General features: G+C 31.4%; 1 protein-coding gene and 1 long non-coding RNA gene across 4 annotated transcripts in view; one reads left to right on the top strand and one right to left on the bottom strand.

Annotated features, from left to right (window-relative positions):
• Nucleotides 1–419: 419 nt before the first annotated feature.
• LOC127702257 (uncharacterized) lies at nucleotides 420–2,214 on the bottom strand. Its single transcript, XR_007982344.1, has 3 exons — nucleotides 2,093–2,214; nucleotides 1,825–1,994; nucleotides 420–532 (listed from the first exon to the last, which is right to left on the bottom strand). It is a non-coding gene; the product is annotated as an uncharacterized LOC127702257 (long non-coding RNA).
• Nucleotides 2,215–7,018: 4,804 nt separating this feature from the next.
• Nucleotides 7,019–16,263, top strand: part of LOC127703129 (uncharacterized) — a 32,454-nt gene continuing 23,209 nt past the window's right edge. For 2 of the 3 annotated variants that reach the window (XM_052207574.1, XM_052207573.1), the window contains exon 1: nucleotides 15,573–15,855. In XM_052207574.1, coding sequence (XP_052063534.1) covers nucleotides 15,786–15,855 — 70 coding nt within the window. In that variant the 5' untranslated portion in view covers nucleotides 15,573–15,785. Of the gene's footprint in view, nucleotides 7,113–15,572; nucleotides 15,856–16,263 lie in introns of those variants that run through there. The other variant, XM_052207575.1, reaches the window with a different exon arrangement.

The following is a 16,263-nucleotide window of genomic DNA, read 5'->3' as shown; positions in this document are numbered from 1 at the left end:
CAAGCTATAAAGGGCCCCAAAAAATTACTAGTGTAAAACCATTCAAACGGAAAAACCAACGGTCTAATCTATATAAAAACGAGAAACGAGAAACACGTATGAACTACATAAATAGACGACAACTACTGTAATCAGATTCCTGATTTAGGGCAGGTGCAAACATTTGCAGCGGGATTAAACGTTTTAATGGTACCAAACCTTCTCCATTTTCTGAAAAGTAATAGCTCACTCTCAATCATACCACATCGCCTTATTTGTATATTGTAAAAACGCTTCGCAATACAATGACGGAGATAAAACTGTTTATTGGTGATGCGTTATGTGTTTTATAGGTTTCAGATTTAAAAATTACAAAGTATAAAGATAGAATTTTCTCAACGAAAAACTTAACGATCAGTTTTATCCAATATATAACGCAATTCGTCTTCATGTTTTATTAAATCAACTCGACAATAGACGTGGAAATTTGCCACTTCTTTGATATACGGCTTCTTCTACTTCACAATGAACACATGAGTGGTTGGTGTTATGCCTGAAAACAAATATAAAAAATTCATTCGTTACCTTATATTTACCACTCGAGTCCGTATATTCCGACAGTTACCGACTTAGAATTAACCCACTTAAAATTCTGAGAAAATTTAATCAATCATTGAAAATAAATATGTAACAATAAGTGCATCAATGGTTTTATAATTTTGGTTACCAAATACAGAGGCAAATTTTCCATTCGTCCTTTTATTTTTTGGTTAAATTTGTTGTTTGAATTATAATCGTTCTAACCCAGTCTCACAGTCTCTACTGGTATTGTTCCCAGAGTTTAGATTCTAAAATCTGTTATGATGGGTTTTACAAAAGGTTAAACGATTTACGACCAATTTAGTCTGTATAGTTTGTTTTACAAAATGTATTTGTATTTATGGATTAAAAAATTATTGTGACTCAGTAATGGACAAGATACATTTACCAATCTGATTTATCACCGTATATAATTCAAAGTACGTTAAAAGAGTAAAATGGTAGATGACACTAGCGAAGAAAGTTTAAAGGATTTACGACGAACCCTTCCAAGAAATTTAGTCCTAATTTTTCTACGATTATTGTCTCAATTATATGATAATTTAATACCTTTTATGATCTTGTTTACTTTTTGTGCTGAATAGAGAGTCATTAATCTCTCAATTCTTTCGAAAGGTTCATACCATATTGTGCAAATTTAAATTAAACTTTCTCTTTAAAATATTTGAATAAATTATGAAGAAAAAAGTCGCAATCAATACAATACAATACAATACAATATTTTTATTTTTCCAAATTAAAGGGCCCATTAAGAGCATAACATTAATAACAACATGACATAGACATTACAGAGTGATTAAAGAAACATAAAATAATAGTTCAAATGCATGAGGAAAGGGTCAGTGGTCAAGTGGAGATAATTTTGCTATCTATTATATCTTTTAGAGTATTTAATTAATTTTCTGATTTTCTAAGTTGCAGGCCTTTATCAAGGTATGCACATAAAATAGATAAAAAACTGCTATCTTCATTACTCATGATCCATATAAAAAGATCATTTCTGTTTAAATTAACTAAACTGGGGTATTTTTTATATAATCAGTCATATCTCTTCTGAGGTTATTGTAAAGAGGGCATTCCAGAAGAAAGTGCATTTCATTTTCAATAAAATTTGAATTACAATATAAACATATCCTCTCATGTCGAGGTAATATTTCATGTTTACCACATACATTGATAATCAATAGTAACCACTTCGTATTACCGGTATTTTTCATAACTTGCATGCAACTGATAACCTCATACCTGTGAATAGTTCATCACGGTTTCCAACCCTACATCTACATCTACATGTACGTCGCAATCTCCAAATTGACAGCCAATACCCACACATAAATAACTACACCTTGCTAAATCATCTGAAGTCTCACAAGTGGCTGGTCTATGGCTGGTCATACCCTCAACTTGCTGAAATACTAAAGTAACAAAAAATCATCTTCTTTTTGTATACACATTTACTTGTTGAAATAAAAACTACAATTAAATCAAATTATAACATTATAATTGCACTTACCTGCCAAAATAACCAAAAGTGAAAAATACACTGGCTTCATATTTACGTATTTTAAAAGTAATAACCAAAAATCGAAACTTTATAAAACACAGGTTTGATATTAGAAATAAATAGAGCATTATGATGATGTAATTGTATGTTGCACAAATCAATCGCCAGAAAAGTTTACTCGCTAAAATAAAACGTATTGTAATATTAATTCTGTTTCTAATAAAATCATATCAAACTGTGACGTCTGTTCCATATGTGTCTTTATATCTTAAATCATCGATAAATCTTATTATGGTTTCTACGATTTATAACTCCAAACTGTTGTGTGTGTTATAACGTTACAAACGAATTACTGTGATTTCTATTCTTAAGTTATTCTGGCTATAGATATAAGAAGATGTGTTATGAGTGCCAATGAGACAACTCTCCATCCAAGTCAAAATTTATAAAAGTAAATCATTATAGGTCACAGTACGGTCTTCAACACGGAGCCTTGGCTCACACCGAACAGTAAGCTATAAAGGGCCCCAAAAAATTACTAATGTAAAACCATTCAAACGGGAAAACCAACGGTCTAATCTATATAAAAAACGAGAAACGAGAAACACTTATGAACCACATCAACAAACGACAACTACTGAACATCAGATTCCTGACTTAGGACAGGTGCAAACAAATGCAGCGGGTTTAAACGTTTAAATGGTACCAAACCTTCACCCTTTTTCTGAAACAATAGTGTAACATCACAACATAGAAAGACACACTATAAAATATCAACTGAAATAGCATTCCTACATAAACAATAGGATTATGTAGGACTATGTTGTAACAACACGAAACTAATGAACCAAGGTAAATCTTGTGGAAAATAAAGAAAAAGAACAGTTTCTATTACAATATTTTAATTAATAATTTCATAGCACATTTTGTGTAAAAAAATAATATTCAAAAGCACAAAATGAATTTATAGGCACAATGTTATTCACAAGCAATTGAAATTATTTAGGTGAAAACATTGATATATACAAGTAAATTATATCAATTGAAATATAAATATATTAAAATTATAGTAATTATTCTCTGAAACAAAGCACTAAATTTTGAGTTACACTACATATTCATTGAAACAAAGCACAAAAAAGTACACTAAACTGACATTAAAACAGAGCACTAACACAGTAATACATTGCACTAAATTAAACACACAAGAGAATACAAAGTCTTAATCAATATGCAGGAGATGAGAAGCAGCATCTCCATACTGGACTGGCGTAAGTTCATCATTCTGTAACCTTATTTTCAGTGTGTGAATATAAAAATAAGAGGATGTGGTATGATTGCAAATGAGACAACTCTCTACAAGAGACCAAATGACACAGAAATTAACAACTATATGTTACCGTACGGCCTTCAACAATGAGTAAATTCCATTCCGTATAGTCAGCTTTAAAAGGCCCCGAAATGACAAATGTAAAACAATTCAAACGAGAAAACTAACGGTCTAATTTATGTACAAAATAATAAACAAAAAACAAAAATGTTACACAGCAACAAACGATAAATACTGAATTACGGGCTCCTGACTTGGGACAGGCACATACAGAATGTGGCAGGGTTAAACTCGTTTGAAGGCGCCAACCCTCCCCCTAACCTGGGACAGTGCTGTAACAGTACAACATAAAAACAAACTATATAAATCAGTTGAAAAAGGTTTAACTCATCAAATGGATACAAATAGAAATACATCTAACATTAGATTCTTTCCGTCATAGCAATTTAAGATTCGTCAAGTAAGAAAATTTCGGTACATACTTTGTTTTTGTGCAGAATAAAATTTGATAAAACAAAGTATATATTGAAATTTCTGAAAAACGGATTGAAAAATATTCAACCCCATTTCCTATCTTTAGAATTACTGCCATACAGTTCCCTTTCGTCATAGAAATATATTATTCGTCAAGTAAGAAAATTTCGGTAAATACTTTGTTTTTGTGCAGAATAAAATTTGATAAAACAAAGTATATATTGAAATTTCTGAAAAACGGATTGAAAAATATTCAACCCCATTTCCTATCTTTAGAATTACCGTTCCCTTTGTGCTGATCCTAGTACAGTCCTTGGTGTTGACAGAACTTTCAATTTAGGTTCAGTTTTTGTGACAAACTTTGTTTATAAAAACAAAAAGGTCATTTCGAGGTCAACTCGTGACCATCCACTATTCATTGGGCCAGTGTTTTTCCATTGGGACGGTTCCATGGAGACTTACTACACTTTCTTTTCACACTTCAAAGCTCGGATACTAACGGAAGTGCAATGTTTCGACGTCAAACTTGGTAGCGACGATAAAGGTGGTTTGACAGTTGCATTAGACAGCGTTTTTTCAAAGCCGGACAGATTACTCTGCACAAAACACATAAAAGACAATGTAACAGATTACATAAAAAACAAGCTGCCTCTAACATCTAATCAAAGATCGCAGATTATGTCCGACATTTTAACGATAATGGCATAGCAACAGCTGATGACACCATAGATTTCGACACCAAGTCCAATGAACTTTGTAACAGCTTTCCGTGTTTTGCCAATTATTATGAGATAAGACTTAAAAACCGCTTGTTCAATTATGTTAATCAACCCTATCGGAAATATGACTCTAACAGACTCTGGACAAACAATAACTGTGAGTCCATGAACCACCGGTTTAAGGTAGCACTGAACTGGAAACCTCATCAATTACCAGAACTTTTAGATAAAATTTACAATGTGATACAACTTCACCACACAGATTTAAGACGCAGTATAATTGGCAACGGCAATTATGAACTTTTTGGAAATTTCAAGAAACACAGAATACAACATTCCAAATGGCAAGTCTTTCCCAAATTGAAAAAGAAGTGCTTTACAGAAAGCTTGCCAGTGACAAAAAGTTTAGTGACAATATGTTAAGAGCGGCAAATGGTTTTGCGATACCGAAGGTTAAACGTCTCGGCAAGAAGCCTGGTCAACGTCACCGGCCAAGGACAGCTGCAGTGAGGACAAAACCAAAATTTTAAATGTTATTGTTAAATCATATGTATTTATTTATCATGTTTGTTTTATCTTAATAAATCATAATTGGAAATATAAAGTTTTGACTTTTTTGTTATAATGCAAGTATTCTTATACTTCACTTAAAAATATTATCATACGTAAGAAAACAAAGTGATGATATATGAGACAACAAAAAACAACAACACATTGCTATCCTATATAATTTTCGAAGTTTTGGGAATGCTTTACCCTTGAAAAATTACAACAATAAAATATCAAGAATAATAATTGACATTTTTATCATTTATGTTAATATATTTAAACTATTTAAAAATTCACATACACGAACTATCACTTAACCCGGATATAAAGTAGGTTCAAACCGATACCGGTGATAACTAAAAATCGTACATAATTAAAATCGCAATCTTTATTGAAATTGATTTTTTTTTTACATTTTTCTTCATGAATTATAATATTTTTATGTTTTGAAATGAATTTCAGGTCCTTTGTGCTCTTATCAAACTCATTTGTGGTCCTTTGTGCTCCTTTGTGCACAAAGGAGGTCCTTTGCGGTGTTTTTAGAGACCCACATGTGAGAGCATGGAAGGCTTCTTCTTGTCTCAACAACGTTATCATGCTGAAGATGTTTGGGTGGGGTGCATTGATTAACTTCTTCAGTTTACTATGCTAACCTTCTAATGGATTTGTTGTTACGGTTACGGTTATATGTTTTTGGTGGACGGCTTACCAACTGGTAATTGCGCCCTGGTAACTAACTTTTTGGAATGAGTCCATTATATTAGTAATATTAAACTTTAGAAAAAAAGTCCATTAAAAATACAAAATTAGAAAAATAAATATATATTATATAATACTTTGAAGGCGACTATCTTTGCTTTGAGGTAGTGCGCCTAATTGACCTATACTAGTTTAAACTTATTTTAATAAATTTAAATCGAAAACAAATTAAGAAAGAAATTAGTGTTACTAGTATTTTGAAAATTAACTTCTATTAATGATTGAGACTTTGGTTTTTGACCTGTACTTTTATATCTAATTTTAATTAAAAGACAAATACTGTATGTTTGTTATATTTTTCTTATTTTTTGTTTGTTTTTTCATCTGTTAAAAAAATTAAATCAAATTAAAAAAAAAATTTATAAATATAATTAAATAAATGAAAATATTAATTAATGATATTATAAAATTCGGGACATTCTACTTCTAAATTAATTACAAGGGTTGCAGTTTGAATTGTACGGGCTTTGTTGTCATTTCAGTACAATCGCTGTACTTTGCGCTGACTCCACTGTTTTCCAAGCTACGTACATGTCAAACTGAATAAACTTTAACATAATTTCATGCCCTGTATATCACGACTACCATGTCCGGAGGCGACCACTGGTTGGCACCGCTAATCTACATGTCTATGTGTAATGCATACGACTTTTTAAATGAATTAGTTTGATAATTCAATACTAGTATTAGAGAGAAAAAAAAATTGTAGCTTTAGCATCTAATTTGAAAACTGAGTAGAGAATATTTTGTTTGTTGCTTAAATGTTAATGTACTATTTGAGAACTATCTGATATGCTTAAAAAGTTTGCTATTTTTTTGGTCGCTAAGGAATGTATTCTACTATATGTTGGATGGTATCTGTTGAGTTTCCAACCCTGACCATTAGTACTACAAGCTTTAGATTATATAATTTGTGTTGGATTAATGTTCGTTGTAGTAATACCTTAAGATGAAAGGCATGTATATGTGTAAAAAAAAAGCAGTATCTTCATCGTCTACCCTTTCTGTTTTTGTCTACTTTTCACTTGAACTATTTAATTGACCTTGTAGTGTTGTTGTTTACATATGTAATGAAACTAAGAAATGTGGGCGTGTTTGACTGGGTATTTGGTTCGTGAATCACGTCCTTGTATCTGAGTGTGGATGTACTATTGTTGGAACACGTGTTTGTGGTATTGGTGTTATTGAAGAAGTGGGGGTAAGTTTTGTGTTTACATATGTACTTTCTAACCTGTTTTCTTTCTTGATTTGTTGTTCTGGGACCTTCCGTTTTTGTTTAAAAAATCATAATTTATTCAAATAATGAGATTAATTAAATCTTTGAAGCTAAAGTTGAAAGTGTTGGTTACTATTAAATGCTTTAACTACCTTTTCTTTTAAATAGTTTTTTTTTCCAGACTTTTAATTGCTTTTACTACCTTTTCTTTTAAATAACTTTATTTTCCAGACTACTAGTTGCTTTTACTACCTTTCTTTTAAATAATTTTCAAGAAATTCCATATTAGAAACACTTAAATATAATAATACTTGATACATGTTTTCAAACAACAAAAAAAAACCCATTTTTTTTCATAAATTTCATATAAATTATTATTATTTAATTTTCACAAGTAAGTTACCTGTGACCTAATTAGACACTAATGACTACAACAACATATTTTGCAATAACAACATCAATTGTTCTTCCCATAATCTCCCATGAAGAAATAGCCAGATTAGTAAAATACAAAATGTAGGAATAGCCAGAAGACACCGTGTAATATATACTCGTAAAATGTTAAAAATTACATCTTTGAAATATGCAGATAACGTTGTCGTTTAGGACTCCAATTATAAGCCGTGGAATTAACGACATTTGTCTTTTATCCAAAGTGGTGTTACATGTCAAATTGCATTCGAACTAGTCTTTAAAAGTACATGTTCTGTAAGCACTAATTTTACACGTATCCAAAATATGAAAGCCGGGTAGATAAATGTTTTACGTCCAGTTGGCATGGTTTCAGTTAGCTGCAAGACCAAAACCATAGTGTAGCAGTTGAACATGATAAGCCTTCCAAACTTAACATTGTGGCAGTCGTTGCTCGAATCCAGGACCAATGCACAGGTAGCCATCGTTCTATCAAATGAGGTAGTAGTCCAAATAATTATGACGACTTGAAAGGTTATTTTAATTTTATGCTGTGACGCCTTCCTACGACCAAGATCAAGGATAAATATATAGCAAATAAATAGCATACTATTGTTAGATAGATTATGGTCATAGATTCATCAGTTGCCAGCTTTTATTCAGTCACAAAAAGGCTTTCAAATTTATTCATCGCTCCTGAACATGACACTCAAGACGAATAAAATCTTTTGTTTGGCAATGCACTTTTCTTGTTCGGTTTAAAGTCATGATAGCCAATAACTGAACTTTTATGTTAAGAGTTTAATGAAAATAACATTGATAAAACTGCTATGTTGATAAGGTCACATCCACCACAGAATTCTGAATTTACAATATTTATATAGCGCATTATCTAACCAAAATTACTCTAAGCGCTTAACATAAAAACAATCAGTGCAGTTAAAAGAGGTGTTTAACATTAAAACAAATATTTGGCCTTTTGTACTTTTTTTATTCGAGCATCACTGATTAGTCTTTTGTAGACATATGCTTGAACCTAGTGGGCTATCTAGTGACATATCGTGACATTTTTCCTAACTCATTAATCTTTTTATTTAGTAATGATCTGACGATTTCAAATACTTGTGCCACAAATATGACATTTTATTCATTTGCACTCCATAACGACCGAAAAGAATGTCTGTGATTTTTATAAATTCATTTTTCATAGTCTGTTACTGTTGTTTCATTGGCAGGAGTATTCGTGCCTCAGTTATGACTACTTTAGCTACCATATTATTAGCAGCGATGCTGCTTTCCATAGCTTTCTTTTTTATTATATCTTAGATCATGTTTGTGATTTTTTTTCTTGTATCTGTATTGTGTTATACTATACACATGTTGTATATAAGCATTTTTGAGGTTTAGGTTCTTGTAAACTATTTCAACCTCTCTCCTTAAACACCACAGCATATGCTTGAACCTAGTGTGCTATCTTGTCGAAGTTTTTTAATTGTTGTTTCAATGTTTTTTCTTCCTTTGTCGAGTTTATTGTTAGTATTAAAAATAAACTCAGTATTGGAATCAGGCTTAAAATTTTGCACGCAGGACGCGCGTTTCGTCTTCAAAAGACTCATCAGTGATGCTCGAATCAAAAAAGTAAAAAAGGCCAAATAAATTACGAATTTGAAGATCATGTGGACCTAAAATTCCGAAATATTTTGCCAAATACAGCTAAAGACATCTATTTATGGGATGAACATTTAGTATTTCGAAACATTCAAAGTTTTGTAAACTGTAAATTTATATAGCTGAATGAGATTGCCGTAATGTCTAATATAATGTTTAAAAACTACTGATTTTTTGTTTATTCAGTTATTCGACGCACACCATTCTCTTCGCATTTGTAAACATTGTGTCTGACTGTGTTCATTTGTTTGCATGCTTGGATCTGTGCATATGAATGATGTATTGAAGCATTTTCGATTTGGTTCCATGTGAGAAATTCTGCTTTTGGGCGGGGCTTTCATAGTCACGTGATCATACTATTGTTATTCAGTTATTCACTATTAACTATAAAAGTTATTTTTTGCATACAATTTATATACCAAATAAGTATTTGTATAAATGTCATCCAAAATGCCAGTGTTTTCTCATACATTCTAAAAAAGAACCCCTACTCCAAAACTGAAACAACTATGAATAGAAATCAATTGTGTGGGTGTATACTCTGCTTGGTTGATATTGACTAGCTCTGGCCTTGATTCCAATTTAGATACATGAATCAAAATATTAACATCCCGTATGGTTGTTCCGTTCGCTCTTTGAATTTAACCCTTTTGTGTCGAATGTTCATTCCATTGATTTCTCTGTAAAGCAGTTGTTCTGACAATACCTGGCCTGAATTTGATAGATAAGCTACTATAACAAATCAATATAGAACATTTGTTAAATCTTACGTAAATTTGCTTATAAAGTCATAATTAGACACAGTAATGTTATCTTTTGTACGGAGAAATTATAAGAGTTTTTGTCAATAACACTAGGCGTATGATGATTTGTTTTGAAAATTTAATTTTCTGTAAATAAACGTTAGTACAAATAAAAATTCGATTTTATAAAGGAAATCAATACGTATAGGTTTATACATTCTAAAAGAAAAATTGAGAGAAATGGTCCTTTTTTTCATAAAAAGAATGACCAACGTAGATACAAGTATATTGTGTCTTAGGAAGGGATCAATAGTGCTTTGTAAAAAATTACTCTGATTCTAACAATTTTTTTTTGGACATTATCAAGATGTTGGATTTTTGACTTGATTGACCACATATTAGTTACGTTTGGAGGACGTGTTTTTAAATAAATAATCGGCATTCCCATTGTGCTCCTCTTCTTGCCGACTTGTTACTTTATTCATAGCAGACTGTCTTCATACAGGAGTTTCTTAGGAAGATCGAAAAGAAGCTAGCCTTATTAGTATTTAATTTTATTTCCAGCTACATAGATGATGACCTCTCACTAAATAAATCAAAATTTAGTGAATATGTTGAACGCATCTGTTCCCTTCGAACTTGAAGTAAAATATAAACCAGAATACGACAGAAGAGATGAATTTAGCTTCCCAATTGTGAACTTTTTATTTCTTTGCAGCGCCTGCATATATTTCACTGTTGCTACAGTATTCAAGAACTTGCATTTCCTATCATGATTACTTTGATAGAGGGTTGCTGCTACAACCAAGAGTTCCAAGTGGTGAAATTGAAATGATCCCTTCGAAAATTTTACAGACGCCATCACGAGTTGGTTGACCGTTATATAATATCTGTTTCACAAATGACGGCGTATATGTTCCAATTGTCGGAACAACAAGTCCATCCTCTTTTCCAGGAATGTGACCTACCGAATTAGACTTTTCACCAACTGTTTACTTACATGGGCAACACGACGGGTGCCACATATGGAGAATGATTTGCTTAATTTCGCAAAATCGTTGGATCTTTATTGACATTTTAATAGTTTGGTGTCTGAGGATTTAACATCATCATGATTTTATAGCATTTTTAAAATGTATATATCCTTCAAAAACGAAATAGGAAAAATTAACATTGACTTCATAACAAATTGCAGGCCTGAATGTACTTTGTCATGCGCGTGATTTGAAATCACAATATAAAAACAAGGAGGTGTGGTATGATTGCCAATGAGACAACTCTACACCTTAGTTCAAATAACGTGGATATAAGCAAATGTTTATAATTTATAATATGATTTATAACTAAACAATTTACGAAAATGAAAAACAAGTATAACGAACATGAACCAACGACAACCATTCTATTACAGGCTTCTGACCTGGAACATATAGAATGTGTCGGGGTTAAACATGTGTGTGTCACATCATTGTTGACATGCTAGTTATAACTGCAGGTGAACTACACAGACCACTTAGTTCCCGAGTCTGCACTAAATATATGACAAGCGTACGGCTTATAAATAAAGGGAGATGTCTAGAACAGTCGTAGACACTTATTAAAGACCTATCATAATAGTAGACAAATGTTATATACATATGTATATGTTGACTGTCTTAACCTTTTGCTCGCCCCTATTTGATGTAAGTTTTGTAACGTTTGACTACCATAGATCAACCATCAATAACTATTTTTCGTATTAAAAGGTCAAAAAGTGTTAGAATTTACATTTTTTTGTAATTAAAGATGGCCACTGATGAGGTTCATAGTGGTGTCATAGCCACATTACCACGAAGCAAGGTTAAAATAGTTTTTTGAAGTACAAAACCATCTCCTTGCTGTCAATCTCGATCAATGTAATAAAAACATATTCGCTTACGACCGTTTGTAATGAAAATCAGTTCGGTTATATAGATACAATGGATAAGCGTGGATTCTTGAAAAAGAAACCATGAGCCCGGAGGGCGAATGGTTTGTTTTTCATGAATCTACGCTTATCCATTGTATCTATAACTTAAACTATTGTGTTAATTTCTTTTCAAAATTAAAGCCTTTTCTTAATTAGAAGGTATTTTAAGTGAGTTTAAATAACCATGTTATCGTGTCCAACGATGCATTGATAAATCTCAGATTACAATTAATTGGTTAACACAATACAAATATAACACTTCTACCTTTAAAGATCTTTATATTACCAGGCATATGAATATTATCTGTTTATACAAAATAAGACATATTCGAAATTATTTCTTATAAAATTGAGAATGGAAATGGGGAACGTGTCAAAGAGACAACAACCCGACCAAAAAGCATATATAAAGTATATATAATAAGTATGTTATCGAAATTGTTCTAGCACTCTAGGCACATCACGATTTTCTCGCATAGGAAATTGCGAACAAACCTTTGTAAAATTGTGTAGTAAAACAGATGAAATCATACTATATTTATAAAACAAAAATTGACAAATAGAATGTAATAATTTTTGTTTCAAACATGTGAAATAGCCAATAATAATAAAAAAAAACGGTAAAACTCGCTATTATTACAAAAATATCCACTTTAAAATGCAAAATTAGAAAAAAAACAGGATAACTTAACAATTGGAACAACAGAGAGAATACAGGGATTCGAACCTAAACCGACAAATCCGTATCTTTAACTCATTGATTTTAACCATGCTAACCTCGCGGCTACCAACTCATACTATACGACTGCCTATTGTGTCTATATAAAGGTACAAGCCCTGTGTGTCCGATAAACCGATGTATATCAGATGTTCATTTATATATATAAAATAGACATCTAAAGTGTAACCCATTGATAGCCGAGAGGTTTCGTCGATGTGTTGATGTCAGTCACACATAACAGATTTCTAAGAAGGGTTCGATTCCCAGTGAAGGCATATAAACATTACAAAAATTAAAGGTAAGTTTTTAAATTAATTCCATTAGTGAACAGAAATCAGTAAATTAGCCAATTCAAACTTAATGAAATTAGGCACACAAAGGAAACAATTGAATATAATTTGGTGAGTCAATTTCAGCGGCAGATTTAGGAAGCGTTGATTCTAGAAAAAGAATCCACGGTAAATGAATAGGCTGACGTCTCCACAATGGTTTAACAAAATGTATTCAACACTATAACATCGCTAGTTCGGATGACAAACCACAGGTACATGAATATCATTTTAAACAATTCCGGCGTATCAGTGGATGTGCGCAGCCTAAAGTATTCGCACGTAATTTTGTAATCTATAACCACTTTAATGTCAACTTTACAGTACTCAAATTTTGATATTTTTGTGACACGAATTTTCCTTTATAAAATGTCGAAACAGAACATTCAAACTAGTCTGAGATAACATTGTTCTAAACGAAAAACTGGTTTTCAGGTTAATCAAATTATGCAAAAAGACCTATCAAATCAAAATATTGTTCAGCGTCAGTGTTCGTCTCTCTTTCCTTTGTTAAGATTAAGACCGGGATATCTATCAAAATGCACTTAATTTCTTGTTCTTAAACAATTCACGCAAGCTGGAAACAAATCGATATTTAGAAACATGTCATAATAAATATCGAATATACATATTTTGTATATATGGACACAATATGATAACACACAGAGAAAACGACCCCAATGGAAAATCTCAGAGAGGATTTTTTTCGAAGTACTTTATTTTGAACTATGCTTTTTTTTAAAACTCTAATACAACATAAGGCTTGAAAACTGAATCATATTCAGGTTTTTCTTTGTTGTGGTGGATCATGATTTTCGCTTTTGTACGCCGATCGTCGACGGGATATGGGATTCAAATAAGTTTATTACATATATCTGATACATTAGGTGGATCAATAATCCTTGAATTTTAATACAAAGACAGATTAATGGAACGGGAAGCTTACTATTGACGATTGTCTGAATTGTCGTTTTAGATCTGCGGAACTTTTAATAATAAAAACTAGAAAGTGCAATTTTTGCAAACTGAAAATAGGCGATATATTCTATCACAAAATCACTTTACAAACTTAGAATATGTCTGCTAAATCTTAAACGACTTAGATTTTGACATATTAGGTAGAATTATTATTTGAGATTTTAAGTGTTTTTCCTGTACTGGTTTTGTTGTATTTCCTTTTATGAACCTGGTGTTGGTAAACTGATGTATTCGTGACAGGGTTGAGATATAAAAAAAAACTAGTTCTACCCGCCATTATTGATGCGCCTTTACCAAATCAGGAATCTACGGAAACCGGTTAGTGTCAGGGTGTAGTTTTATTTTTTAAATCGTTATAACGACTTATTTACTTGTCATAACGACTTAAAATAAAAACTTCATCCTGACACGAACCGGCTTCCGTAGGAATCTCATCAGTTGTTGTCTTGTGTCATACGCTCCAATGGCGGATCCAGGGGAGGGGGAGGGGGGAGTTCCGGGAGTTGGAACCTCTCCTTTTTTGACGTTCAATGATTTTGAATGGGGACATATGGTTTGGAACCCCGCCTCCTCATTTATCCTGGATTGGATCCCCCCTTTTAAAAATGGCTGGATCCGCCCCTGTGCTTAAACGTTTTTTTAGTTTGTTTTGTTATTTGTAGAGTTGTATGCTGAAGGTACATCTTCAATATTTCTGCTTAACTTTAGACATATGACGATCTATAGCTTAGTATATTTCGATTCCAAATTTCGACATATTTTTATTCAATCCAGATTTTTAGTTACATTAGGAAATTTTGATGCAGGAATGCAGTTTATTTTAGAGATTTTATATTAAAACAAACATTTATGCGATTTTATCTGACGATAAATTTTTGTAAGAATACAAAAAAATAAATAAATTGATTTAAAAAAATGTATAACTTTCTATTATATGGGGAGATAGATCAATTAATTTAGTTTTATAGAGGAATCTAGTAAATATTTTTATTCTACAAATTAGTAAGAAAACAAGTACAACGACCCTATATTATATATTCTGATGGCATTTTATAAGAGCTATCTACTCATACATTTTATCAAAATTTTATCATTCATTTTCCCTTCTTTTCATGTAATAGCGCTTTTTTTTTATAATTCATCCTTAAAATATATTAACGTTAATTTTGAGCATAATTAATCTGGAAAACTTGTTATATTTTGGAAATCATGATATGATATTCATTTTGGCAAAATATGAAAAAATCGATCATTTTTTTTATATCCTCGTGCTATTTTTATTCTTTTTCTCCAACTTATTTTCCTCTCGTTGTTTCTAGGAAATGTAAGGAATTCAAAACGTGGACACTCATCAACGTTATCGTTTTAGCAAAAACAAAACAACGGGAACAATGCGATTATATTTGATATAGTATCAGATTCTGAATTATTTAGCTCTGTACACGAATGTCAAACTAATTGTCATTAATACAGAATACCCCTTTAATGATATTTGTTCCCTATTAAAATGCCTTTTATACTGAAAAATAAAATATATTGATAACAAATTATTTTGGTTCAGGCGAACAATTAAAATTTTATTTGTAATATCAAATGGCGACAGATCAATGTATGATTTAATGTATCTCATTGTAATACCGGTAGTACGGATACCAACAGGAAAATGTATGTGTTGATTTTAAATTCAACGGTTAAAAGCTGCAGATATAAAATCGATGCCACTTAAAGGCTATAGAACTCATGCGCCGTACGAGACGACAAATATTGAAATCTGGTCCATTTTCCTTATGTCTACGAAACATACGAGATAAGGATTACAAACAGTTTTGATGATAGGATGGATATATCAATGGAAAAATGAGAAATAAAGAAAACATATTCAATGTAATATTACTTCTCCTTTCTGGAATACTTTTGAAAGAAGGAGGTATGTTTTTAAAGAATTTTATTTAAATTGAAAATAACATATAGATATATTTGATCGTAACTTAATATTATAATGATGAAGTAAGTATATTATTTTATTTTTGATTTATAGCTGTTGCTTATAATTTTGAAGTCTGAATTTTAACTTGACTTCAAAATTTGATATAGATTTCAACAAAAGTAGAGATAAAAGATTGATAAAAGAAAAATACCATGAATACAAATGGTTTACTCGACTATTACAGAAAAAAAATGTAGCGGCCTGTTTTTTTTATACAATTGGGAATTCCTAATAAGTAACGGCAAACACATAGTTTTTCTTTCAAATTCTGTAAATTAATCATTTTTATAACAAAATACTAATGAACAAATAAACTAATTACTTAAATATCCAACGTACACAAGGAGC

The sequence above is a fragment of the Mytilus californianus genome, unplaced genomic scaffold (assembly GCF_021869535.1).
Source record: "Mytilus californianus isolate M0D057914Y unplaced genomic scaffold, xbMytCali1.0.p SCAF_5, whole genome shotgun sequence".
Classification (NCBI taxonomy): Eukaryota; Metazoa; Mollusca; class Bivalvia; order Mytilida; family Mytilidae; genus Mytilus; species Mytilus californianus.
This window is presented reverse-complemented; position numbering and strand designations above follow the sequence as displayed.